At 49.4% G+C, this 24,493-nt stretch overlaps 1 protein-coding gene across 1 annotated transcript in view; it reads left to right on the top strand.

The window, feature by feature from the left end:
* The window catches only part of Dpy (fibrillin-like protein dumpy), a 109,988-nt gene that overhangs the window by 21,129 nt on the left and 64,366 nt on the right, over positions 1–24,493 (top strand). The window contains exons 9-47 of the mRNA XM_076818569.1: positions 34–153; positions 384–517; positions 601–838; positions 922–1,044; positions 1,198–1,332; positions 1,425–1,658; positions 1,783–2,298; positions 2,420–2,605; positions 2,683–2,934; positions 3,565–3,996; positions 4,084–4,377; positions 4,453–4,701; positions 4,856–6,616; positions 7,052–7,240; positions 7,310–7,691; positions 7,774–8,189; positions 8,267–8,417; positions 8,507–8,759; positions 8,828–9,092; positions 9,169–9,632; positions 9,980–10,235; positions 10,371–10,565; positions 10,635–10,817; positions 11,150–11,794; positions 11,870–12,071; positions 12,151–12,326; positions 12,405–12,673; positions 12,813–13,215; positions 13,354–13,596; positions 13,794–13,931; positions 15,155–15,943; positions 20,748–20,891; positions 21,063–21,140; positions 21,550–21,732; positions 21,821–22,141; positions 22,218–22,598; positions 22,892–23,215; positions 23,298–23,603; positions 24,129–24,440. Of these exons, the coding sequence (XP_076674684.1) occupies positions 34–153; positions 384–517; positions 601–838; positions 922–1,044; positions 1,198–1,332; positions 1,425–1,658; positions 1,783–2,298; positions 2,420–2,605; positions 2,683–2,934; positions 3,565–3,996; positions 4,084–4,377; positions 4,453–4,701; positions 4,856–6,616; positions 7,052–7,240; positions 7,310–7,691; positions 7,774–8,189; positions 8,267–8,417; positions 8,507–8,759; positions 8,828–9,092; positions 9,169–9,632; positions 9,980–10,235; positions 10,371–10,565; positions 10,635–10,817; positions 11,150–11,794; positions 11,870–12,071; positions 12,151–12,326; positions 12,405–12,673; positions 12,813–13,215; positions 13,354–13,596; positions 13,794–13,931; positions 15,155–15,943; positions 20,748–20,891; positions 21,063–21,140; positions 21,550–21,732; positions 21,821–22,141; positions 22,218–22,598; positions 22,892–23,215; positions 23,298–23,603; positions 24,129–24,440 (12,342 nt within the window). The remainder of the gene's footprint in view (positions 1–33; positions 154–383; positions 518–600; positions 839–921; positions 1,045–1,197; positions 1,333–1,424; positions 1,659–1,782; positions 2,299–2,419; positions 2,606–2,682; positions 2,935–3,564; positions 3,997–4,083; positions 4,378–4,452; positions 4,702–4,855; positions 6,617–7,051; positions 7,241–7,309; positions 7,692–7,773; positions 8,190–8,266; positions 8,418–8,506; positions 8,760–8,827; positions 9,093–9,168; positions 9,633–9,979; positions 10,236–10,370; positions 10,566–10,634; positions 10,818–11,149; positions 11,795–11,869; positions 12,072–12,150; positions 12,327–12,404; positions 12,674–12,812; positions 13,216–13,353; positions 13,597–13,793; positions 13,932–15,154; positions 15,944–20,747; positions 20,892–21,062; positions 21,141–21,549; positions 21,733–21,820; positions 22,142–22,217; positions 22,599–22,891; positions 23,216–23,297; positions 23,604–24,128; positions 24,441–24,493) is intronic.

Genomic DNA, 24,493 nt, shown 5'->3' with positions numbered 1-24,493 from the left:
ACTCACCGTGCGATTAACCGTGTTGATTAACAGACGTGAACGAATGCGAGAGAAACCCTTGCGGCGAGAACGCCCAGTGCACCGACTCGATAGGCAGCTTTGCCTGCAGCTGCAAGCCGGACTACACTGGGGATCCGTTTAAGGGATGCACCGGTTAGCAACTCAGATCATAGTCACAATTGTTCCTTTCTACAGGGTGTTACAAATAATGGCATTCCATAGCGTAGAATGCATCTATACGGTTGTTTACTTCTTTCCAACACTTTAGCGCAAATTCGAGAATAAATAATTCTACTCGTTCGATCGTTCGTTGCACTCGAATTGGCGTTAAAGTGTTAAATGGCACTCCTTTTAGTGACGTCTGTTCTCACGCTGTTTGTCAGATATCGACGAGTGCACAGCGTTGGAAAATCCTTGCGGAAGGTACGCGATTTGCAAGAACTCGGATCCCGGGTACAACTGCGTCTGTCCACCGGGGTACAGTGCCAACCCCAGCCCGACAGTTGCTTGCGAACAGGTGATTCTATGCTTCGCTCTGTTCCCAGCCAGTTCCAGCTGGATTTTTCATACAGCATTAATTACCCTTCTAATAATCTGCAGACCGACGTTACTACCCTTTGCAAATCGAACTTCGACTGCGCGAACAACGCCGAGTGCATCGAGGGACAGTGCTTCTGTAAAAATGGCTTCAAGGCTGTCGGTGCTGAGTGCGTGGACCTCGACGAGTGTCTTTCCAACCCCTGTGGAGCTGCTTCGATCTGCAGCAACACCAGGGGCAGTTACCACTGCGAGTGTGAATCTGGTTTCGTTGGTACCCCGCCTCATATACCCTGCAAAGGTAAATTAGCGCGCGACCATTGGATTAATAGCGTCCAGCAACTGTGCACAACTGTTTGCAAACGTGATTTTGAATTTCCGCAGCTCCTTGTGACGAAGTGACTTGTGGAGAGCACGCGTACTGCAAGGCGGACGGCCATGAAGCTTACTGCATTTGCGAGGACGGATGGACCTTCAATCCTAATGACATCGCAGCTGGATGCGTTGGTATGGATATTGGAATACTCCTTGAAAAATATTTTTGGAGCTAGGAAGATTTAAAAGACGTCGAACCTATTCGTCCCATAGGGAAGCTTGTGAATTTCTTTAAGAAATAGTTGGATACTTTGAAAAAGTAACTGGGTATTCCTCTGTGTTTAGATATAAACGAGTGCGACGCGATAAATGGCCCCTCTGGACGCTGCGGAAAGAACGCGATCTGCACGAACAGTTTAGGTGGCTTCACCTGCCAGTGCAAGCCTGGGTACTCTGGAAACGCCTTCAAGCAGTGCATGGGTAAGCAGCTTTCGATCCCAGAATTTAAGAAGCTACCTTCCCATTTCGGAAATGCACTCACAAAACGTATCTTCCGGCTTTCTAAAATACAGACACAGACGAATGTTCGAAACACGAAGCCTGTGGTCACGGTGCAACGTGCACCAACACGGAAGGTTCCTACACGTGTGTCTGTCCCGAAGGAACGATACCAGATCCTGATCCTTACATCAAGTGCGTTGGGATAGTGACTTGCGAGGTTGACGGCGACTGTCCTGGAAATGCAATCTGCGATCCACAGAAACGGTGTCTGTGCCCCGAACCCAATGTTGGGAACGACTGCCGACGTGAGTTCAACGTAGAGCACTCAAATTAACAAATCTGCTCTCTATAAAGCCGCAACTCAATTTCAATACTCAATAATTAAACCTGCAGTGGAGTATAGACTCTAATACCTGTTTCCATAATCAGATCCCTGCGAGGATCTCTCCTGCGGACCAAACGCCCACTGCATGCTGTCTAACGACGTCGCAACCTGCCTCTGCCGAAGTGGTTACACAGGGAAGCCAGGAGTGAAGGGTGGCTGCAGGGACATCGACGAGTGCGCGATCAACCCCTGCCCCCAGGGCGCGATCTGCAACAACGAACCCGGCTCCTTTTCCTGCCAATGTCCCAGCGGCACCACTGGAGATCCTTACAGCGGCGGCTGTCAGGAGTCGAAGGCTCCTCACGTCTGTGGACCGAGCACCCCCTGCCCGTCTGGGGAACAGTGCATCAAGGACGAGTTCGTTGGCAGCAGCGTGTGCATCTGCCAACGAGGATACACCCGCGATCACGAAACTGGCAAGTGCAGGGACATCAACGAGTGCATGGAGCTCAGGGAGAAGTCTGCTTGCGGGGTGAACGCCATTTGCAAGAACTTACCTGGCAGCTACGAGTGCCAGTGCCCGCCTGGATTCAATGGGAACCCGTTCTCGCTTTGTGAAGGTGAGAAATTTTGGGATTGTTTTAGGGATGTTTCTTTCACTAGATTTATTCGTTTTTCTAAATTTCTCTTGGAACTCGTTTACTTTGAGCTCGAATAAAGTTCCACGTACAATGATTGCAGAATGCAACAGCATCGAGTGCCAGTGTCAGCCTCCCTACAAGATCGTGAATGGGAAATGCATGTTGGCTGGCTGCTCGAAGGGCGAAAAGTGTCCCAGCGGTGCTGAGTGCATAACGATCGCTGGTGGGGTGAGCTACTGTGCTTGCCCCAAGGGTTACACCACCAAGGTCGACGGTTCTTGCGAGGGTTCGTATCTAAAGCTACACTTCTCCCAGTTTTTTTCATCGTCCAGACTCTATGAATGAATCGACGTCACCTTACAGACATAAACGAGTGCATCGTTGGGCACCAAGTTTGCGGCTACGGAGCAGAGTGCATAAATCTGTCAGGATCCCATCAGTGCGTCTGTCCTCACGGCTACGGTGGAGACCCGTACAACGGTCTCTGTTCACCAGCCCAGAAAAGGTGCGTCAGCGATAACGAGTGCAGGGCTAACGAGAAATGCGTGCAGCCCGGGGAATGTGTCTGTCCCCCGCCGTTTTACAGCGATCCTCTCGATGGGAACCTTTGCAAGAGTGAGTACCATTAGAAGAAACCTTTGTATTAAGGGGGTATACCTGTTTGAACGCTCGGGAAATGTGTTCATTTTGTGGAATTTTTTTACAAGTCAACGGCTCGATGAAGATTTTACGTTTTTGTATTATGTTTACATAGTATTATGAACTACTTAAGAAAAAAGTTTCAGTTAAAAAGCTATTGTTTTTCGGAAGTTATGGATACATATCCGAAACTCTCTGGATTTTAGACGGCTACACGGTGGCCCCGAAAAAAGCTGTATGTCGTGTCTGAAATCAGAAACAGTATTTTTTTTTAATAAAATATGTTAATGGCTATCGATCCACGGCGCCGATTTTGAAAATATTGAAAAATAAGGAAATGGTGAGATCAAAGGATAAAGTTACATTTTTCTAAGAGAAAAGTCCACGTTTTTTCCTTATAAATAATAAACGGAGAATCGGAATAAAAAAAGCCGCCGTAGATCGATGTGGAATCTTATTACGATTCTACATGCAAAATTTGAAGTGAATTGGTTGAACGTAGCGCGAGAAAAAATCCGATTTATGAAAATTTCAAACGGTTATACCCCCTTAAAGTCTAATCTAAGGGTTTCATCAGAAGGATTGGGTCTCTTACAACTTCCACAGACCCTTGCGATCGGTTCCCGTGCGGCATCAACGCGAAATGCACGCCAAGCGATCCACCAAGGTGCATGTGCGAGGCTGGCTACGAAGGAGACCCCCAGCACGGCTGTGTGGACGTGAACGAGTGCTCGAACAACCCCTGCGGGCATGGTGCCTACTGCATCAACACCAAGGGCGACCACATCTGCGAATGTCCTAAGGGAACAGTCGGCGATCCTTACGGACCTGGTTGCACCGGAGTTGCCGTGGCTAAGAACGAGTGCGCCTCCAACGACGACTGCGATAACATCTTCGCTTGCATCGCTGGCAGTTGCGTGAACCCTTGCGATAACATACCCTGCGGACCGAACGCGTATTGCGAGCCGGACAAGCATGCTGCTTGGTGTCGATGCGTGATTGGATTTGTCGAGGGCAAGAACAACGAATGCGTCTCACGTGAGTGTCCGAGTATTTGAAACGAAGTTTCATGGATTTCTCTAAGTCACGGAATATTGAAGGGGGATGTTTAAAATTGGTCCACAGAGTGCGATGGCTTCGTCTGCGGTTCAGGTGCACAGTGCATCGTGAGCTACAGTGGCCCAACGTGCAAGTGCATCGAGGGTTTCATGGGCAACCCGTTCCCTGGGGGCCAGTGCCAACCGGACGTCTGTTCTTCGGATGTTCCATGCGCTGAGCCCAGTGTGTGCATCAGCGGAAGATGCAAGCGCCGCTGCGAAGGCATAGTTTGCGGCGTGGGAGCCTCTTGCGATCCGGCGACCAACAAATGCGTTTGCAATCCGTACTTCATTGGAAATCCAGACCTCCTCTGCATGCCGCGTAAGCAACTAAGAATTCAATTCTATCGTAGGTACGTAGAAACGTATGCCAATTTTTTTTATTGCCATTCGATAGCGATTCATCCAGCTGTTTGCGACCCTGGCTGCGGACCCAACGCCCACTGCGAATACACTCTGCAAGAGTCTAACTGTGTCTGCAATCCTGGTACCACTGGAAACCCGTACCACGGCTGCGGTGTGCAGCACAAGTCTGACTGCTCCACAGCTCTGTGTGGCAAGGATGCACACTGTCATGCTGGGCCGAACGCTGTGGAGTGCATCTGCCCTCCTGGATACGCTGGCAATCCATATATTCAATGTTTCGGTGTGTACAGTAGCAGATTATGTTTTGGCTTGCTAAGCTTCTAAATTTCCCGAGCTTTACAAGCGCTCGAAGTTCTTAAACTCTTCCTTCAATCCTCTCCTTCCTTCCACCGTCTTTACATCCATCAAAACGACTCAATGACTCTCTTCCCCAGACATCAACGAGTGCAATGGGAACGCTTGCGGCGGTAATGCAGTCTGCATCAACACAATCGGCAGCTACGACTGTCGATGCAAGGAAGGCTTCTTCGGCAACCCGTTCATCGGTTGCCAGCAAGTGCAAGTGGGCCCCTGCACCGACCCATCCAGCTGCACCTGCAGCGACGCGGTCCCCTGTCCCTTCGACTACACCTGCGTGAGAGGCAAATGCGTGAACCGATGTAGCGACGTCAAGTGTGGTCCTCGATCCGTCTGCCAAGACGGAGCTTGCGTCTGCCCGCCAGGCTACAGCGGCAATCCCAACGACCTCAGCAAAGGTTGCCACCTCCACGGCCACTGCTCCAACGACCTGGACTGCGAGCCCCAGCAGATCTGCTTTCAAGTGGGCAAAGGGGTTCGAAAGTGCGTCGACGCTTGCAGCAAACTTCAGTGCGGTCCAAATGCACTCTGCGTCACCCAGAGCCACGTATCCTCTTGTCTGTGCGTCGACGGGTACCTGGGCAATCCCAGCAACCTGGTGGAAGGCTGTCAGCCTACGAGATCAGGCATAAAACCTGGCTGCACCCGCGACTCCGACTGCCAGGAAGGCTCGTTCTGCCTGGTCCTCGACAATGGCTCCCACAAGTGCGTGAACCCTTGTAGCAAAGTAGTCTGTGGCGCGCACCAGAAGTGCGAGCCTGACATAATCCCTGGTCATGCAACCTGCAAGTGTCAGGATGGATACGAATGGAATCCAATACTCTCTTCCTGCGAGAAGCCCTCTGTCCCTGACTGTATTTCTGACGATGACTGCCACGCCACAGAAGCCTGCAGACCCGATGCGCTAGGCGTGCTGAAGTGCGTGTCCGTGTGCCGCAGCTTCACCTGCGCCGTCAACTCCCAGTGCGTGGCTGAGCGACACCGCGGTCGCTGCGAGTGTCTGTCAGGGTTCGTCGGTAATCCAAACGATCGGCAGGGTTGTCAAACCCCTAAGAAGGATCATTGCTCAACAGACAGCGAGTGTCCCGAGGATCAGACCTGCAGGAGCACGGAGGAGGGTCTGCTGACCTGCCAACCTGTCTGCCACTTTGTCTCCTGTGGGCCCAACGCTCTCTGCGTGGTCCATAACCACGTAGCTAACTGTGAATGTCCACCTGGACTCTACGCTGGTGACCCCAACGACGTGGTCAAAGGATGTCGAACAGTTCCCTGCGTCTACAACATCGACTGCCCGCCTACGCAGCTTTGTAACAGACTGACCCACACTTGCTACGACGCTTGCGACGAAAATGCCTGCGGTGTGAACGCCGTCTGTATCGCTGACGACCACAGAGCGATCTGCCAGTGTCCACCAGGTCTGCGACCCAATCCAGTGCCCGATGTAGAATGCGTGGCTATCGAGGCTTGCCATCCGAATCCTTGCCACGAATCCGCCCTGTGCGTTCCTGGACCGTCGAACAACCCTGTGTGCCAGTGCCCACCGAATTTAGTCGGCGATCCCTACGTGAAAGGGTGCCAGCCAGAAGGCTACTGCGCCAGCGCCAAGGACTGCCCAGTTCACTCCGTCTGCCACAATCACCGTTGCGTGAACCCCTGTGAAAATGCTTGCGGACCCAACTCGATCTGCGAGGTCCTGAACGGGCAACCTGTCTGCAAGTGTATTCACAGATTCGTGCCGTCCTCGAAGGGCCCGGACGATGGATGCGTCCGCACCACGAGTTACTGCAACGTCGACGCTGATTGTGAGGAAAGCGTTTGCCTCGAGGGACAGTGCATAGGTAGGTCGAGTTTTAATGGTTTCACGTAAAATGTTTGTGGGATTAGGAACTTCTGCAAGAGGCAGCCTGGAATAAGAGACCTCGGAGGGCGAGCGCACCGTGAGACAAACTGCACTTTGTGTGTCAAAATCGTAGTACTTTTGATTGAAATAAGATAGAGGGAGGAATATTTTCTAATGTTAAAGCTAAGATGCTGCGGAATAAGGGAAAATTATTGAAAAAGTATGTCAAACAAGTTCTGACCTTGAAAATCCATGTCAAAGTTGACATTTTCGAAGAAAATTATCGTTTATCTGTTATAATGTGTGGTTGAAGTTTTTTTTATCGACTTCTTATACATGATTTCTTATAGATTTTAATGCGCTGAATTCAAATCTGGACGCAGAATTTGTTTAAAGAGACAGTAAGGAATTGTATAATTATTGTTCGTTGCAGCTGTCTGTCGAGCCGCGACCGACTGTTCCGCCAGCGAGAAGTGCGTGAACAGCAAATGCATGGTTCCTTGCGTCACTCATAGTCAATGCCAAGTCGAGCAAGCGTGCGTGAGTGGAGCGTGCATCCTGGGATGTCGGAGCAACAAGAACTGCCCTACTACTGAGTCCTGCATCAACAACAAGTGTCAAGGTATCCCTTTGAAGCTGAAGGAAACCTTTCCTCGTCCCACCGAACAGTGACCAGCACCGCTTCTTCCAGATCCGTGCAAGAGCAAGGAGATCTGCGGTCCGAACGCTATCTGCAGTTGCAACAACCACGCCACTACTTGCACCTGTCCCCTTGGCTTCCACGGGAACCCCACGCCGCAGCAAGGCTGCGTCAGGGTGCCCAACATATGCGAGGGTCCCCAGGACTGCCCCAGCCAGCACCTGTGCGTGTCTGGGTTCTGTCAGTGCCAGTGCAGCGAGCAGAACAACTGTGCGGAAGGAGAGCGCTGCAAAAATGGCATTTGCGTGAAGATCTGCTACAGCGACAGCAACTGCTTGCCAGGCGAGCTCTGCATCGATGGCCTCTGCGAGGTAGGCTGCACCTCTGACGCCGGTTGCAAGGACGACGAGGTTTGCATCAGCAACAAATGCAGGTACGTGCTGGTCTTTGAAAGTATGCCAGTTTCCGTAGACGAACCTGTTGTCTCATTCGATTTTCTTCGTCGTCGTCTTCAGATGCAGTCACGGATTCATCGCTGGGCCAGAACACTGTCTAGATGTCAACGAGTGCGACGACCACCCTTGTCACTCTTCAGCGGACTGCGTTAACCTCCACGGATCCTACCGCTGCGTCTGTCCCCCAGGAACTGCTGGCGATCCAGTGGGCTCAGGCTGCGTGATTCCTCACCAGTGCACGGTCCACTCGGACTGCCACGATACGCAGGCTTGTATCCAACACAATTGCACCGATCCGTGTTCCCTCGGCGACTGTGGGCCGAACACCGTTTGCTCGGTCCTGGACCACACTGCTGCTTGCCAGTGTCAGCCTGGGTATATTGGTGATTCTTCGGGGTGCTTCAGGGTCGAGTGCCTCTCCAACAACGACTGCCCCACGGACAAGTATTGCAATCAGGACACCAACAAGTGCAGCAGTAAGTGGCGATTCTGCACAGCTGGATTTAATCTATTTGATCACTGTGTAATTGAATTGATTTTTATAATTATTTAGGCCCTTGCAACCAACTGAACTGCGGCTACGGAAACTGCGTTGCTGTTAACCACGTTGGAGTGTGCAAATGTTTCCCAGGCTTCGTTTTAGTGGGTGACATCTGTGTGGATGTAAATGAGTGTTTGGAGAACCCTTGTCACTCCACTGCGGTGTAAGTATTTCTTTGTTCAAGTGTACTATTGTGATGCAACGGCGATAGGGTTCTCACAATGGAGTTCTGCGATTGTTGTTTCTTTACAGTTGCCAGAACACAGAGGGCTCGTTCTCCTGCGTCTGTCCTCATGGTTTAGTAGGCGATCCCTTCAAATCAGGCTGCAAACAACCTGGCGACTGTTTCACGGACTTCGACTGTCCGAACTCTGCTGCCTGTGTCGACAACAGATGCACTAATCCTTGCGACGTAGCGACAGTCTGCGGCAGAAACGCGGAGTGCTTCGTTAAGGACCACGTTTCCCTCTGCAGGTGTCCTGGTCAGACTACTGGTAATCCAACGGTAAGTGTTGAGCTTCTATGACGCGAATGATAGAACAACTCTGTATGAGATCATTTTTCCGAATTCAGTCCGAGTGCATACACCTGGAATGCAACTACCACAGCGACTGTAGTCCTTCGGACGCGTGCTTCGATCACAAGTGCGTTGACCCTTGCTCCCTGTCGAACGTCTGCGGCCAAGGAGCAGATTGCTCTCCGCTGAACCACAGTGCAGTGTGCACCTGCCAACCTGGTGGAACAGGCGACCCGAATCTTGGCTGCACCCCTGTCCAGTACTGCAAGTCTGACTCGCAGTGCGCGACTGGGTCGGCTTGCAATGGAGGCATATGCACAGGCAAGTGAAGACCGAGAAGAATTTAGTTTGCCTGCTTCTGGGTAGGCAGTTTGTTAAGTTGATGTGCATTTTGCAGCGCTCTGCGGTAGCACAAGGGACTGCATAGGCGACCAACTCTGCATTAATGGTCTCTGTCAGCCCACCTGCAAGAGCAACTCTAGTTGTCCCGAGTACCAATACTGCCACAACAACATTTGCGTTCAAGAGCTGCGCTGCGCCGCTGACGATGATTGTTCGTACGATGAGAGGTGCATCAAGAATAATATTGGCCAGGCAGAGTGTCAGAAAGCTTGCGAGCTGGTTCTCTGCGGACGCAACGCTGAGTGCAATGCGGACAATCACCTAGCCGTGTGCTCCTGCAAGGCGGAGTTCTTCGGGAACCCCAAGGATGACAAGATCGGCTGCCAGCCTATCGAGTGCCAGAGCAACGATGACTGCAGCGAGGAGAAGATCTGTGACACCCACAAGTGTAGAATTGCTTGTCTGGCGCATAATCCTTGCAGCGTTAATGCTATATGCACTGCGGAGAGACATGTCCAGGTACTTCTTGACTTCTTGATTTCTTGACTTTTTGACTTTTTGACTTTTTGACTTTTTGACTTTTTGACTTTTTGACTTTTTGACTTTTTGACTTCTTGACGTCTTGACTTCTTGACTTCTTGACTTCTTGACTTCTTGACTTCTTGACATCTTGACTTCTTGACTTCTTGACTTCTTGACTTCCTGGTAAATCTTTAAATTATTGGGGTTGAAAATGATAGCGGCGTAGTTTGAGTCGTCTGGATACAATCTTACTACCTACTATTAGTCCTGATGAAGATTGTCATTATACTTTCATCGTTTTCTGTATTCTAAACCTTCCTCACAATGCTACTTCCACCTTTCAGATTTGCACGTGTCAGCCAGGGTACACTGGAGAACCAACCCGTGGCTGTCAGCTGATCGACTACTGTCTGAACGAACCCTGCGCCCCTGGAGCTCTGTGCGAGAATTCTAGAGGGTCCTACAAGTGCCACTGTCAACAAGGAATGGTTGGTGACCCGTATAACAGTGGCTGCCAGCCTCCGGTTGAATGTCTTCTGGATGACGACTGCCCATTGACTGCCAAGTGCATAAACGTGAACAATGTACCCAAGTGTTTCGGTATGTATTGAAAATTGGGAAGTGAATCTCAAGTTTAATGTTTCAATAGTGTTGCGATATCAGTGGATTCTCAGAATTAGATTTCAGTGTCTAAATAGTATTTAACGACATCGATCTTTATTCCTGACGTTTCAGACGTTTGTTCACGAACGCAATGTGGACCAAACTCGGACTGCGCCGCCCTCAATCATGCTGCAGCCTGTCAATGTCGAGCAGACTACGAAGGGGATCCAAATAACTTGAGTGTAGGCTGTAGACCTAAGCCAGTGGTTTGTTCAACAGCCACGGACTGCTCGCCCAATACTTACTGTTACGAGGGAATCTGCCGACGTGAGTATTATCAATCGAGCAGATAAGATCACAAGTGCGAATTGCGACGGTAATTGGAAATTCCTGCAGCGTCCTGCCAATCGGACGAAGAGTGCAATCTGTCGGACATGTGCTTGAACGGACAATGCCTGGATCCTTGCAATATCAGAGCTGCGTGCGGAATAAACGCGGAATGCGACGTGAGGAGCCATATTAAACAGTGCAGCTGCCCTCCAGGCTTCACTGGTAACTCGGAGGTGGAGTGTGTCAGACGTAAGTCCTTTCGATGCTTAGAAAGATGGTGTAATCGTAGATGTGTATCACTTGATGTATGCTCTCGGCGCACTCGTTCACCCGAACTACTTGGCAAAGTTCCGCCAAGATTTCTCCTATTGAGAAATCAGTATTTTTCTTCATTTATCTACTGTGTTATTGTGTTAGGAGTTCTTCTGTAACTGGGTGATCCGAATTCTCGGAGCTCCCCGAGTTCTCAAAGATTCCCAAGTTTTATCAGAAATTATTCAAAACCCACCCCACTTCCCAGCCTAAAATCCAGCCACACCAACAGCAACACCCATCCAACTAAAAGTCCTCAATCTCCGCAGTGCCAGTGTCCTGCAGAGACACCAACGACTGCAACGATGGCAACACCTGCCGCGACAACGTCTGCCTGCCCATATGCACCAGCGACAACGAGTGCGCGTTCAACGAGAAGTGCGTGCGCGACAACTGTCTGCTGACCTGCAGGCTCGACAACGACTGTTTCCTAGGTCACATATGTTTGCACAACATGTGCACCTTCGGCTGCCGCGCCGACGAGGACTGCAACGCGAACCAGGCCTGCATCACCAACAAATGCATCGACCCCTGCGAGGCAACCCCATGTGGGCCAAACGCCAAATGCACAGTATTCAACCAACGAGCCACTTGTTCGTGTCCCGCAGGATTCATACCGAATCCCACCGCTAAAGTAGCTTGCCTGAGGTCACCAGGAATCGCCTGCCAAGCCAACAGGGACTGTGCCACGGGGACAGCGTGCATGGGAGGCGTTTGCACGCCCGTCTGCTCCACAGACTTGAACTGCTTGAGCAACGAGCGCTGCGACTCTTCCGGCATTTGCAAGTCCCTGTGCAGAAGGGACGAAGACTGTAGAAGTGGAGAAATCTGCGAGGGCCTCGTCTGCGCGATTGGATGTCGAGCGGACGTGGAGTGCCAGGAAAATTACGCTTGCAGAAACAACCAGTGCCAAGGTAGAAAGTTCAGCGCTCGAACATCTGTGACTTCTCTTTGATCGATCCTCTTCATACTCGTGATTTATCCTATAGATCCGTGCGCTGTTCCTGATGCTTGCGGAGCGAACGCCAAGTGCTCGGTCGTGAATCATCAAGAATTATGTTCCTGTCCCGCGCCTCTGGGTGGAGATCCTCTGGTTGGATGCAAACAGGCATTCCTGCCCTGCTCCACGGAACTGGACTGCCCCAGTGGTCAAACTTGCTACGGACGATCCTGCTACGCCACTTGCAGAAGGTAGAATAATTTACAGAATTAAATGGTAACAGTTTTTGTTGTTAGACTACGATTTACCGTGACTTGGATCGATTTCTAGCGACGCTAATTGCTTGAGCGACGAACGCTGCGACGGAGGAATCTGCAAGGCGATCTGCAACAGCGACGATCACTGCGGGGCTAATCAGATATGCCTGAACAGGCTGTGCGACATCGGCTGTCGCAGCGACAACACGTGCCCCAACGATGAGTCCTGTGTGAACAACAAGTGCAGAAGTGAGGAGCTTGGATCCCTTGAGAGGCACTTGTTTCTTTAGCTCAGGATATCTCTGAAACTAATTGACTTCCTTCTAGATCCCTGCGAAGGTGGCAAGGCCTGCGGAGACTGCGCAGGGTGCCGCGTAGTTAACCACGTGGCGCAGTGCAGCTGCCCAGCTAACTACTATGGCAATGCACTGAGTACCTGCGTGAAGTCTATGATCCCTTGCGACGGAACTTGCGAGTGCGATGAAATAGGCTTCTGCACCAACAGTTGCTTCAACCAGGACCAGTGCTCCTGCGGGGAGGTCTGCCACTCTGGGAAGTGCCGCATTAAGTGTGACATTAACAACACCTGTCCGAAGGTACCGTCAAAGAGAATATCAGAAAAATCTGCTGTGGAAGAACCACAACTGACTTCAAAGGAATTTATTCGACTTATTTCTTGCGTTAAGACTAGTCGTGCATTCAAGTTCAGTCTAAGGGTATCTTGGATGATTGCAGGGCTACGTTTGCGACGGAGGACTGTGTCTCATCGGCTGCCGCACCCACACAGATTGCCCATCTTCGTTGTCCTGTATAAACGGCCAGTGCGAGGACCCATGCTCCGCCAATGGCTCTCCTTGCGGTATCAACGCTCTCTGTCGCGTTTCCAACCACCGCGCAGTCTGCCTGTGTCCTGAAGGCTTCCAGGGAGAACCTAGCCAAGAATGCTACCAACTGGAATGCCACCGGGACGACGACTGCGAGGCGAACAAACGGTGCAGCGATGACGGGGTTTGCACGAATCCTTGCCTGCAGCACGGTGTTTGTGGCTTCAATGCGCAGTGCAGGGTGATGAATAGAAAAGCGCAGTGTTCGTGTCCACCTGGACACTATGGAAATCCCAAGATCAACTGCAAGAAAGGTAAGGGAGCTGGAGATTTGGATAGAGTCCCGTGTGGTTCTTAAGATGCTACTTGTGGAGGGTTCTGGGAGCTTATAGATGCGTGGGGTTACTTTGAACCTGTGAACTAGGTCCTAAGTGTGTTAACTGATGCTTTAGGAGGGGACCAGTGCCTGAGGAGACCCTGCGGCGTGAACGCCAAATGCAGAGAAACCTTGAACGGCTTCGAGTGCACTTGCGATCCTGGATGCCACGGAGACCCACACCAGACTTGCATCTGCGAGGGAGGAGAGCTCTGCAAGGATACTCGTTGCGGATTTAACGCAGCCTGCCGGATCTACAAGAACCAGCCTCAGTGCTACTGTCCACCGAACTTCCCATTCGGCGATCCAATGCATGGCTGTAAGTAGTTGAAAAGTAACATTTATCGATAACGAAATTGCTAATGATTCCATATTCCCTGATGACGAAATTTTTCTCGTTTATAATACTTTAGTCATCACCTTTAAACGAATCTTCCGAGCTGTCTCGTAGAAAATATCGAAGCTGAGCTTTGCCCACGATTTAACAATTTACACGTTCGCGATTTTGAATGGCAGGTAGCGTGGAGAAGAGCCTAGGCGACTGTCGCACGAACGGATGCGGCAAGGGGGCTGAATGTATCCGTGACGGCACGATATTCGTGTGCAGGTGTCCACCAGGCACCAGCGGCTCCCCGGAAGTCGAGTGCAGCACAGGTAAGGGACGGCCTACTAACTGTTTAACCGGGCGGATCGATTAATTCCATGTACAGCATTTGTGACTAGCGAGCTGAATACTGACGATCAGAGGAACATGGTCCGTAGAATAACCATGTATCGTCTAAGTAGGAGTTTGAAGTAATACATAGATGTATTAATCCAGTGAAATCGTTTAACAATAATCGAGAGACAGATGTGATTGGACCGAATTGCCAGATATTATATTATAACATACGTACGACACTGGATCTACCCGACAACAATATATCTACATATATATACCTTGTACATAGATCTACATAGTCAGGCATACTGTACATAATGTGTCCGAGAGGAAGGAACACGTTTCACACATGTCTCACACATAACTATTCATATGTAGAATGTTTATTTCAGTATCCAATCTGTCTTGAAAGGAATCGGGCTAAATGAATGCTAATGAAAGAAATAGAGAAAAAAAAATGAAAAAAAAAATGATATTAAGAGAGAGACATAACGTTAGACGGCATTCGAGATTGCGACGAGAAGGTACACATATTTACAGTGAACACAAACCGATGATCCGTTTTTCTTTTTTTTTTTGTTTCTGTTCTTTGTTTTTTTTTTCTTTACTATTTTTTTTTATAGACCATAGGATTAATGTGATATACAGATTGGGAACTGCGAAAGGGACATTCTCATATACCCATGCTTGTTATATTTTTGCTGGATTTATTCACTGTTACATTATTATTTTTCCCCTCTTTTATTCTCTTGAGATCTGTGGGGGCTTGTGTTTGTAAATATCGCTGCTTGCCAATGTATTTACGTATACATATGCACACCCGTATGTATATACGTATACATCATACATTCTCTCTCTGTAATCGACGAGAGGTAATCGTGTCTCGTGTATTGTCGCAAAGAGAAATAGTGTTGTAAAGTTTCTATTATTTTTTTTTTCAACACTTCTTCACAGAGCCTACCCTACTATTTCCGTGTCGTCGGATACGAAAAAGCATGTGGTTTATGTTATTTGTGAGAAAGTTTCTTTTCACAGTTCTTATATATGCTTTTTTTTCTTTTTTTTCCTGTCCCACCACCCGTCGATCCACCGACCATCGTCACACCGCCACCGTCCACCGTCACAACACACGACTCTCTCTCCAACAAACGGGGGAAAACAAAAATACCAACAAAAAAAAATACCAAAAAAAAAAAAAAACTGACTGGGGGTTTAGAGCGCGAATGCACCAGCGACCCAGAGTGCCCGAACGAAAAGGCGTGCATAGACCTGCAGTGCGTGGACCCGTGCGGTCTCCGTGGCGCCTGCGGCATCAACGCGCTGTGCCGTGTGGTTCTGCACAAGCCCCGTTGCTCCTGTCCCCAGTGCTACATCGGCATGCCCCGCACCGCCTGTCATCCAGATCCTAAATGCGACGCGCTGAATCCCCGACCCACGCCGAGCATCGGCTGCTCCTCCGACCGCGACTGCCCGGAGAGCCTGTCGTGTCACACGCGGACCGGCGAGTGCCGCGACCCCTGTCTCAGCTCCCGTTACGCGTGCGACGTGAACAAGAGGTGCCAGGTGCGGAACCACAGGCCCACCTGCGTGTGCAAGTACGGGTTCGTGGTGAACGAGGTCGGCGAGCTGACCTGCGCCCCGGACACCTTGACCTGCGCCAGGGACTTCGATTGCCCGTCGAACGCCGCGTGCGTGAACGGAAAATGCCAGAACCCGTGTAACGTCCTAAAGAGAAACCGTCCATGCCCGGCCGATAAAACCTGCGACGTCCTGGACCACCGTCCCGTCTGCATATGCACACAGAACTGCAATCCCTCCCTCTCCATTTGCCTGCGAGACAGTGGCTGCTCCCCAGACTTGGCGTGCCGCAACTATCGCTGCGTGGACCCATGCAGAAACTCCACCTGTCCGGCTGATGCCCCCTGTTACGTGGAGGAGCACAAGCCTATCTGCAAGTTCTGTCCCCCCGGCTTTGTGCCAGATACTAAATACGGATGCATGGAAGGTAAACACCATTTCTCACCACCTATCTCTCGCTCTCTATACTTTTCGCCTTTTCTTTCCACTCTGTCTACTATCTCTACTCTCTCTACTCTCTATTCTTCTGTTCTGTTCTGCCTCTCACTCTTCTCTTTCACCGTTCAACCGATCTAGCCGATCTAGCACCGACGCTCCACGAAAATATCCGTCGCACGGATCTGTCTAGGGCTGTTTACGCACTTTTTAGGCCTCACACTAGGACATACCAGTTGCTACTCTTTCCAGGTTTCCGACACCGTTCAGACAGCGGAACCGTGCCGTTTACGGGGCTCAGAATAGTCGCCACAGGAATCTCGCAATGAGTTCTTAACCGTTTGTCTTTGCAACATCGACGTTCTTCATCGCGTGCAATTACGAAAGCGCTTCCGTTGTCTGAACGACAGAAAGTTTCAGGTTCCATAGCCACAGATACAACTCTTGACCCGCCCCAGAATACCTATGTACTCCCCGCTCTACTCTGCCAACGTCCTGTTCAAGGATTATTTTCTCCGTTACATCTGTCTCTGTAAAGATCTAATTTAATCACATACTTCCAAGCAGACCTAGCTTACCCTGTTGTTGCCCGAGCATGCTGACTGACTCGAACTTAATTCCGTAGATCACTTGGAGTAAACCTTGTACGAATGCGTAGTGCCATAGTCTAATGAGAGAGCGCTTGAATGTTGTTTTATTTCCAGCTTCTTTACTTATGCCCTCGACCTCTGTTCGATCGCTGTGCGTTATATATTTGTATATTGTATCTGCAGCAGTTCTCCAGCACACGACCAACTATTTCTGCGAGTCCAATGACGATTGCAGGGACACAGACGCCTGTGTCGGTGGGTCCTGCGTTGATCCTTGCGTCGATCGATGTCGATCGCCGGATCGGTGTCGGGTTAAAGCACACAGGCCTGTTTGTGGCTGCGACGACGACGATGATCGTTGCGTAGACTCTAGCACCGCTACACAGGAGACTCATGAAACGACTACACTTTCGATTACCACCACACAGTCTAGCAACTTAGAGTATACTGCTTCTACTGGTGACGAGGGAGTCTCAACTGCTTCTTACTCTGGTGGGAGTACAGTATCTTCGAGTGAATTGAGTACTGAGTACTCTGCAAGTTCTGAGACCTTTGGGACTTCTACTGAATCCTTTGGAAGTTCTACTGAGTATTTTGGAACTTTTACTGAGTCCTCTGCAGCCTCCGAGTCAACGACTACAGAGTCGAGTACCTTAGAAAATACTGCTTCTACTTTCAACAAGCAAATTTCAACAGCTTATTACACTAGTGAGAGTACAACATCTTCGAGTGAATTGAGTACTGAGTCCTCTGCAACTTCTGAGACCTTTGGGACTTCTACTAAATCCTTTGGAAGTTATACTGAGTATTTTGGAACTTCTACCCCTACAACCTCTCAGACAATGACTACAGAATCGAGTACCTTAGAATCTACAACGTCTACTTTGAACCAGGAAATCTCAACAGCTTTCTACTCTGGTCAGAATACAGTATCCTGGACTGAACTGTTCACAGAGCCCACCAAGAACCCAGTTATTGAAGAAAGTACATCTTCCGTGGGAAACACATCGATTTTGTCGACAATAGCTGTCGATTCTTTTGAAAATGTAACGGTGGCAGCGGCGACGTCTGTTGCAGTAGATGTTACCAGTAGCACTGCAACTTCCACAACTAATTTTGAAGGTGCAGAGAATACAACTCCTGGTGTTGGAGCCTTCAGTACGACCTCTTTCGAAGTACCTACTGTGAGAGACATTTTAGATGAAAGTACAGAGCATGTCCCGACAGTTGGGGATATTGAATTGACTACGTATGAAAGATTTGAGACAAGTACTATGCCGTCCATGGCGAATACACAGTACAGTACGACTACAGATAAAATAACAGAAAGTACCATCCTGTCATCCACTGACTTCGCGACGTTGCAACCAGTTTCTGCTTGGACGAAGTCTGAAACAACTCCTTTTACTGATTTTGATACGACAGAGCATAGAACTGTGCCTTATACTGCAGAATCCACAACGGAAGTGCCAGTATCTCGGGGAATGAGCAGCACTGCCGAAGTGTCTAGAGCGACCGAATCGAACGAAGTGCAAGTAGTCACTCCGATTCATTTACCACAAAGTACTTCTACGGTGAAAGAAGTTGTTACAGTAACGCCTGTCTGCACAGGAGAATATACTACTGAAACACCAATGGAAGGTACAGAAGTTGCAGCCACGTCTACTGAGAGTACTATGTTTGTAGACAATTCTACAGCTATGCAAGTTACTATAGAAGGCTCGAATTTATTATCGACCGAGGGAATTCAGGTTGTAACTGTTACTGCACAGTATCCTTCAGAACAAGAGACAACCGTAGCATTGTGGAGTGAACGATATTCCACGGAAGAGTCTTTAACAACTGAACAGTACTACACAGAACGAACTTCAGTAATCGATCATTCCACTGAACCATTTTCAACAACAGTACAATATCCCACAGAGCAACCCTTAGTACCTGAACAGTCTTCAACAACGGAGCAATTCACCACAGAACACCTTCCAACAACTGAACACTATTTCACAGTACAACCTGTCGCAACTGAGAAAGTCAACACAGAATACCCTTCAACCACGGAGGAAATTACCACAGAACACCTTCCAACATCTGAACACTATTTCACAGTACAGCCTGTCACCACTGAGAAAGTCAACACAGAACACCCTCCAACAACTGAATATTATCTCACAGTACAACCTGTTACAACTGAGCAAGTCACCACAGAACACCCTTCAACAACGGAGCAAATCACCACAGAACACCCTCCAACAACTGAACATTATTTCACAGTACAGCGCGTCACCACAGAACACCCTTCAACAACGGAGCAAATCAGCACAGAACATCCTCCAACAACGAAGCAAGTCAACACTGAACACCCTCCAACAACTGAACATTATTTCACAGTACAACCTGTTGCAACTGAGCAAGTCACCACAGAACACCCTTCGACAACGGAGCAAATCACCACAGAACACCCTCCAACAACTGAACATTATTTCACAGTACAGCGCGTCACCACAGAACACCATTCAACAACGGAGCAAATGAACACTGAACACCCTCCAACAACTGAACATTATTTCACAGTACAACCTGTTGCAACTGAGCAAGTCAGCACAGAACACCTTTCAACAACGGAGCAAATCACCACAGCACACCCTCCAACATCTGAACACTATTTCACAGTACAGCCTGTTACAACTGAGAAAGTCACCACAGAACACCCTTCAACAACGGAGCAATTCACCACAGAACACCCTTCAGCAACGGAGCAAATCACCACAGAATACCCTTCAACAACTGAACATTATTTCACAGTACAGCCTGTTACAACTGAGCAAGTCACCACAGAACACCCTCCAACAACTGAACATTATTTCACAGTACAGCCTGTTACAACTGAGAAAGTCACCACAGAACACCCTTCAACAACGGAGCAATTCACCACAGAACACCCTCCAACAACGGAACAAGTCACCACAGAATACCCTTCAACAACTGAACATTATTTCACAGTACAACCTGTTGCAACTGAGCAAGTCACCACAGACCATCCTCAGACTACTGAGTTCACTGAACAAGTTTCAACAACGGGGTACTTCACAGAACAATTCCAAACAACTGTACAATACTCTACAGAATATTCACCAACAACTATACAGTATTCCACAGAACAATATTCGACCACAGAACAACCATCCCCCGAGTTACACCTCACCACGACCGCACCCACGACTACCACAGGATGTTCAGGCTGCGAGCAGACCACCGCCGGTTCAACCTGCGAAAGCTGTTCGAACGGAACATGCCCAAGCTTTTGCAATTCGAACGCAACCTGTTCAGATAAGTCGAAATGCGACGTACCGAGTCATCGGCCCGTGTGCTTCAACCTAACAGTCGACCAGAGTACGGCTAATTGTAGCATACTCCCAGGTAAAAGATCTCTGTTATCGGGAGCTCTGTAAATGTTCTCGTGTCCTTTCACTGCCAATGTGTCGCCACCACGAACATTTGTCTCCAGTGTGTCCCATCGTGGTGGGTCCAGATGAAAATTGGGGGCAACCAATTCTGGAGAGTTGTCGCTTCGACCTGCACGGTCTCGAGCAGAGTTTCGCTTCCGGGGAACGGTACCGGAAGTACATCACACGAGTAGAACATTTCCACGTAGAGTTACTATCGCACATTGTCCAGTGCAGACGATGGACCTGCTGCATTTAGCGCTCTTTGCATGCTGTACATTACTGTGCCTCTGCACGATCTCTCCTCGCTTATCTATGCGTAACAATTAATTGTAATTTCTCTGTGGAATCCACTGCTGAAGGGCACCCTCGGTTTCGATGATACATGGAACATTTGATTTTATATTGAGGCTGGAGTAATCGAGGAATATTGAAACGGGATGGCGCCCTTTAACAGTGGACGGACTAACGACTATTTCTGGGCTTTACACATGTAACACGAAAACCATTATATGTGTTAGGAATTAGGGGAACGTGTATATTCGTTTTTGTGTAATGTTTAATGTGTTTTCGAAGATACTCGTGTAGGCATAAGTGTATGTGTTGTCGTGTACGTATCTTGGGAATTATTCGTTTAGAGAGAATCATTAGACGAGTGATAATTGGATAGATGTGGAAAGTAATTCGCGGATAGCCAGAGTTTTAGCGTTAGAAAACCGACGGATGGTTATTCTGAGCTTCTAATATTGCTTCGTTTCGTCAGATACCAAGTGCAGAACCCACGACGACTGTCTTTCCCAACTGGCGTGCATAAATCAGCAGTGCTTGAACCCGTGCACCGTCGACAACCCCTGCGACTTCGTCGAGGTCTGCCACGTTCAGGACCACAGGCCAGTTTGCGTGAAAGGTAGAGCATCAATTCGCATCAAACGATATCTGGATGCAAGGGGTGATCACAGAAGAGATAATTAATCAAAAAGACTTTAGAGTTCCTGTAATCTGAAAAGCGCCACTTGCATCCACGAACAAAGTGCACGTTTCCCCCTCGACTAATCGATATATTTCCAAATTTCCTCAGACATATCGAACGACACGAATTGCCCGTACTGCCCAGCAGGGATGCAGTGCGATCCAGCGACTTACACTTGCGTGAAAGGTTTGTACAAGGACGAGCACCTCCGTCTCGATCTCTCACGTGTTTCCACTCTGTACAGCGAACGATCGGTTCTCCCTGTAAATATGTATGTACTGTACATAACTCGTGCAATTTCGACTTCTCTAAAACGCACACGTTCGATCTTCCACCCCGCCGCGAATTTACTCTGGACTCCACGAATCTTTGACTCTACACGTCGATGTTTCCCCTACGAACCTGCGAATCGCTCGAACGCGACGCAGCCTGGATCCTCGCGCACCACCACGCGATACTCTCTGTTTCATACATGCCGATCCGCCTGAGCAGCATGCTCACACGCAAGACCACGCAAATCGCGGCTCCTCTACCTTTTACTTTCCCGCGCACTCTTTCTCGGGGCTACACGGGCTCTTCTCGATCTTTTCTCTAGCGGGTTGCACTAGCGACAAAGATTGCCCGTTGACCACGGCGTGCATCGCGGGCACTTGCCAGGAGCCGTGCCTCGTGCGCAACCCGTGCGCCAAGAACGCGATCTGCATCAACACGAACCATCGGGCCGAGTGCAGCTGCGACGATGGCTACCATGGAAACGGCTTCCTCTACTGTGCCTTAGGTAATTGCAGTAAAGAAAGAAACGTCGTACCGGCATTATACATTCGTAAGTAATCGACGAGTGAATGTGGATTCGATGGCGATTTTAGAGGACGAAGGCAAGAACATCTGCCACTACAACGAGGACTGCCCACCGAGCAAGTACTGCGATCGACTCAACAGACTTTGCATCGACCCTTGCACGGAGACCGATTGCGGCGCAAATGCAAACTGTCTGCCCGTGAACCATCAGGCACAGTGCAAGTGCTTGCCAGGATACGAGGGCAATCCTCTGCTTGGGTGCACGACTGGGTCCTCCGACCCCTGCATGCCTAATCCTTGCGGCCTGGACGCGATGTGCGAGAACGATAATGGCAATCCCATCTGCTTCTGCCCGAAGGGGTTGACTGGCAACCCCTTTGAACAGTGCAGTAAGTGTCTCGCTTTCTAATGGTGAGCCGAAGAAGAATTTTAGTATTCATTGATTAATATGAAATTACTCCTCAGTCCCAGATGGCGACCAGTGCCAAGGCAACCCCTGTGGATTGAACTCTGGCTGTCGGGTAGTAGCAGGCCAAGTCAGATGCTTCTGTCTGCCAGGCTACGAGGGAACTCCTCCTCAAACCCCCTGCGCACTTCCAAGCAACCCTTGCGAACCGTCCCCCTGCGGGCCCAACACTCAGTGCACAATCCTTGTCAACGGTCTCTCGAAGTGTACCTGTCTGCCTGGGTACATTGAGACTCCCAACACTATCAGAGGATGCGCGCCCAAGTCTGACCAGTGCAGTCCTAATACTTGTGGGCTTGGTGCGGCGTGCGACGCGGACAGAGTGCCTCCTTGCTACTGCCCTCCGCACACCGTTGGCAATCCTTACCAGAGCTGTGCAGGTAGGCGTCGAAACGTGCAGTGAAGTCGTTATAGCAGTGATTCCCCAACCTGTGAGTCGCGAAGTGTTTTCTGGGGGTCGCTGAGGTTATTTTTAAGTCATGGTTTTTAGCACTTATTTTAATGTGGTGGAATATTGCCATATACTATTAATGATGTAACACTGAGTTTTCATGAATGAAAGGAAGGAGGCGGTCGCAGGTTATTTGAATATTATAAAAGGTGATCGCGATTTCAAAAAGGTTGGGAAACACTGCGTTATAGGAAAGGAAGCTGATCTGTTTTCTGCTCCTAGCACCTCCACCGAACGTCCATGACTCATGCTTACTGGTCCCCTGCGGCAAGAACGCGATCTGCGTCTCAGAAGAAGGCGTCGCGAAATGCAAGTGTGTCCCTCCGTACATCGGCAACCCGTACATGGACGGTTGCGAGGCGGAGTGCCTCGTGAACCAGGACTGCGAAAGTCACCTGGCGTGCTTCAATCAGCACTGCAGGGATCCCTGTCCAGGTGTGTGCGGCGCTAACGCGAAGTGCGAGGTTGATAATCATGTTCCAGTCTGTTCCTGTCTTCGCGGATACACGGGGGATCCATTTGGCTCGTGCAAAATTGAGAAGTCGCGTAAGTCGTTGCGAGAATCCAACTGCATTCGCCAATTCTGTGTACATTGTTTTAAATCTGACTTTGCGATTGGTACGTTCAGCTCTGCCAGCTCAGAACCCTTGCATGCCATCGCCGTGCGGACCACACAGCATCTGTCGCGTGATGAACGACCGCGCTGTGTGCTCCTGCAGCCCAGGCTACCATGGAACGCCACCTTCCTGTCGCCCAGAGTGTCTAGTCAGCTCGGAGTGTCCTGCACACTTGGCCTGCATCGGTCAAAAGTGCGCAGACCCTTGTCCTGGGTTGTGTGGCCAGAACGCTTTGTGCCAGGTGGTCAATCACAATCCCATTTGCAGCTGCCCTTCCGAGTTCACTGGGGATCCCTTCACGCAATGCTTCAAGGAAGGTAATATCCTAAAAAGTTTCATTAGTCTGCATCAGATTTCCGAGTTCCTTACATTCAGACATCTGGAGCACCGGCAATTCTAGCCATGGAAGTCAATTTTTGCCTTTTAAGTGGAGAAGGCCGTATAAACCGAACGCAAAATGGAAATAAATTTGTTTCTATAAATCGCTTCTAAAACATTTCAAAAATATATTCTCAAAGTTATAGGTCTATTGCTCTATTTCTTTTGTATTTATTAGAATTTTACTGTTATAAACATATTTTTTACTTGTTATAATATTAAATAAAGTATCTTTAAAGTTACGAAAGGATTAGCGCATTGGTATCTTGGCAAAAAATTCCAAAAAATTCATACAAAAATAAGCCGTTTATACGGGCTTCTCCCCTTAATGCCCCCCGAGTCGAGATACAAAGTTGAAACTTGCCACAAATGGTTTTCCTTTTAAAAGCTTTCGAACGACTTATCGCTATACCCTTTCCAGTGAATGATCTCGGAGATTCACGTATTGTGACGTTTTTTACTAGTCTCACCGCCGCCAGGACCAAAGAATCCTTGCCTACCCTCGCCTTGTGGACCGAATGCAGACTGCCGCGTGCAGGAGGATCATCCCGTCTGCACCTGCATCAGTGGCATGTTCGGCGCCCCACCAAATTGCAGACCGGAATGTCTGATCCATCAAGACTGTCCAAACTACCTGGCTTGCGTCCAGAAGAAATGCATCGATCCTTGCGCTGGATCCTGTGGATTCAACACCAACTGCACTGTGCAAAACCATCGACCCATGTGCCAGTGCTACGGTGGCTACGAGGGCGATCCTTTCTCTGGATGCAGCAAAGGTGCGAGCTCCTTCTATGAAAACTTAGATCCTTTTGCTAGGACACACCTTCAG

The sequence above is a fragment of the Andrena cerasifolii genome, chromosome 8 (assembly GCF_050908995.1).
Source record: "Andrena cerasifolii isolate SP2316 chromosome 8, iyAndCera1_principal, whole genome shotgun sequence".
NCBI classification, from domain to species: Eukaryota; Metazoa; Arthropoda; class Insecta; order Hymenoptera; family Andrenidae; genus Andrena; species Andrena cerasifolii.
This window is presented reverse-complemented; position numbering and strand designations above follow the sequence as displayed.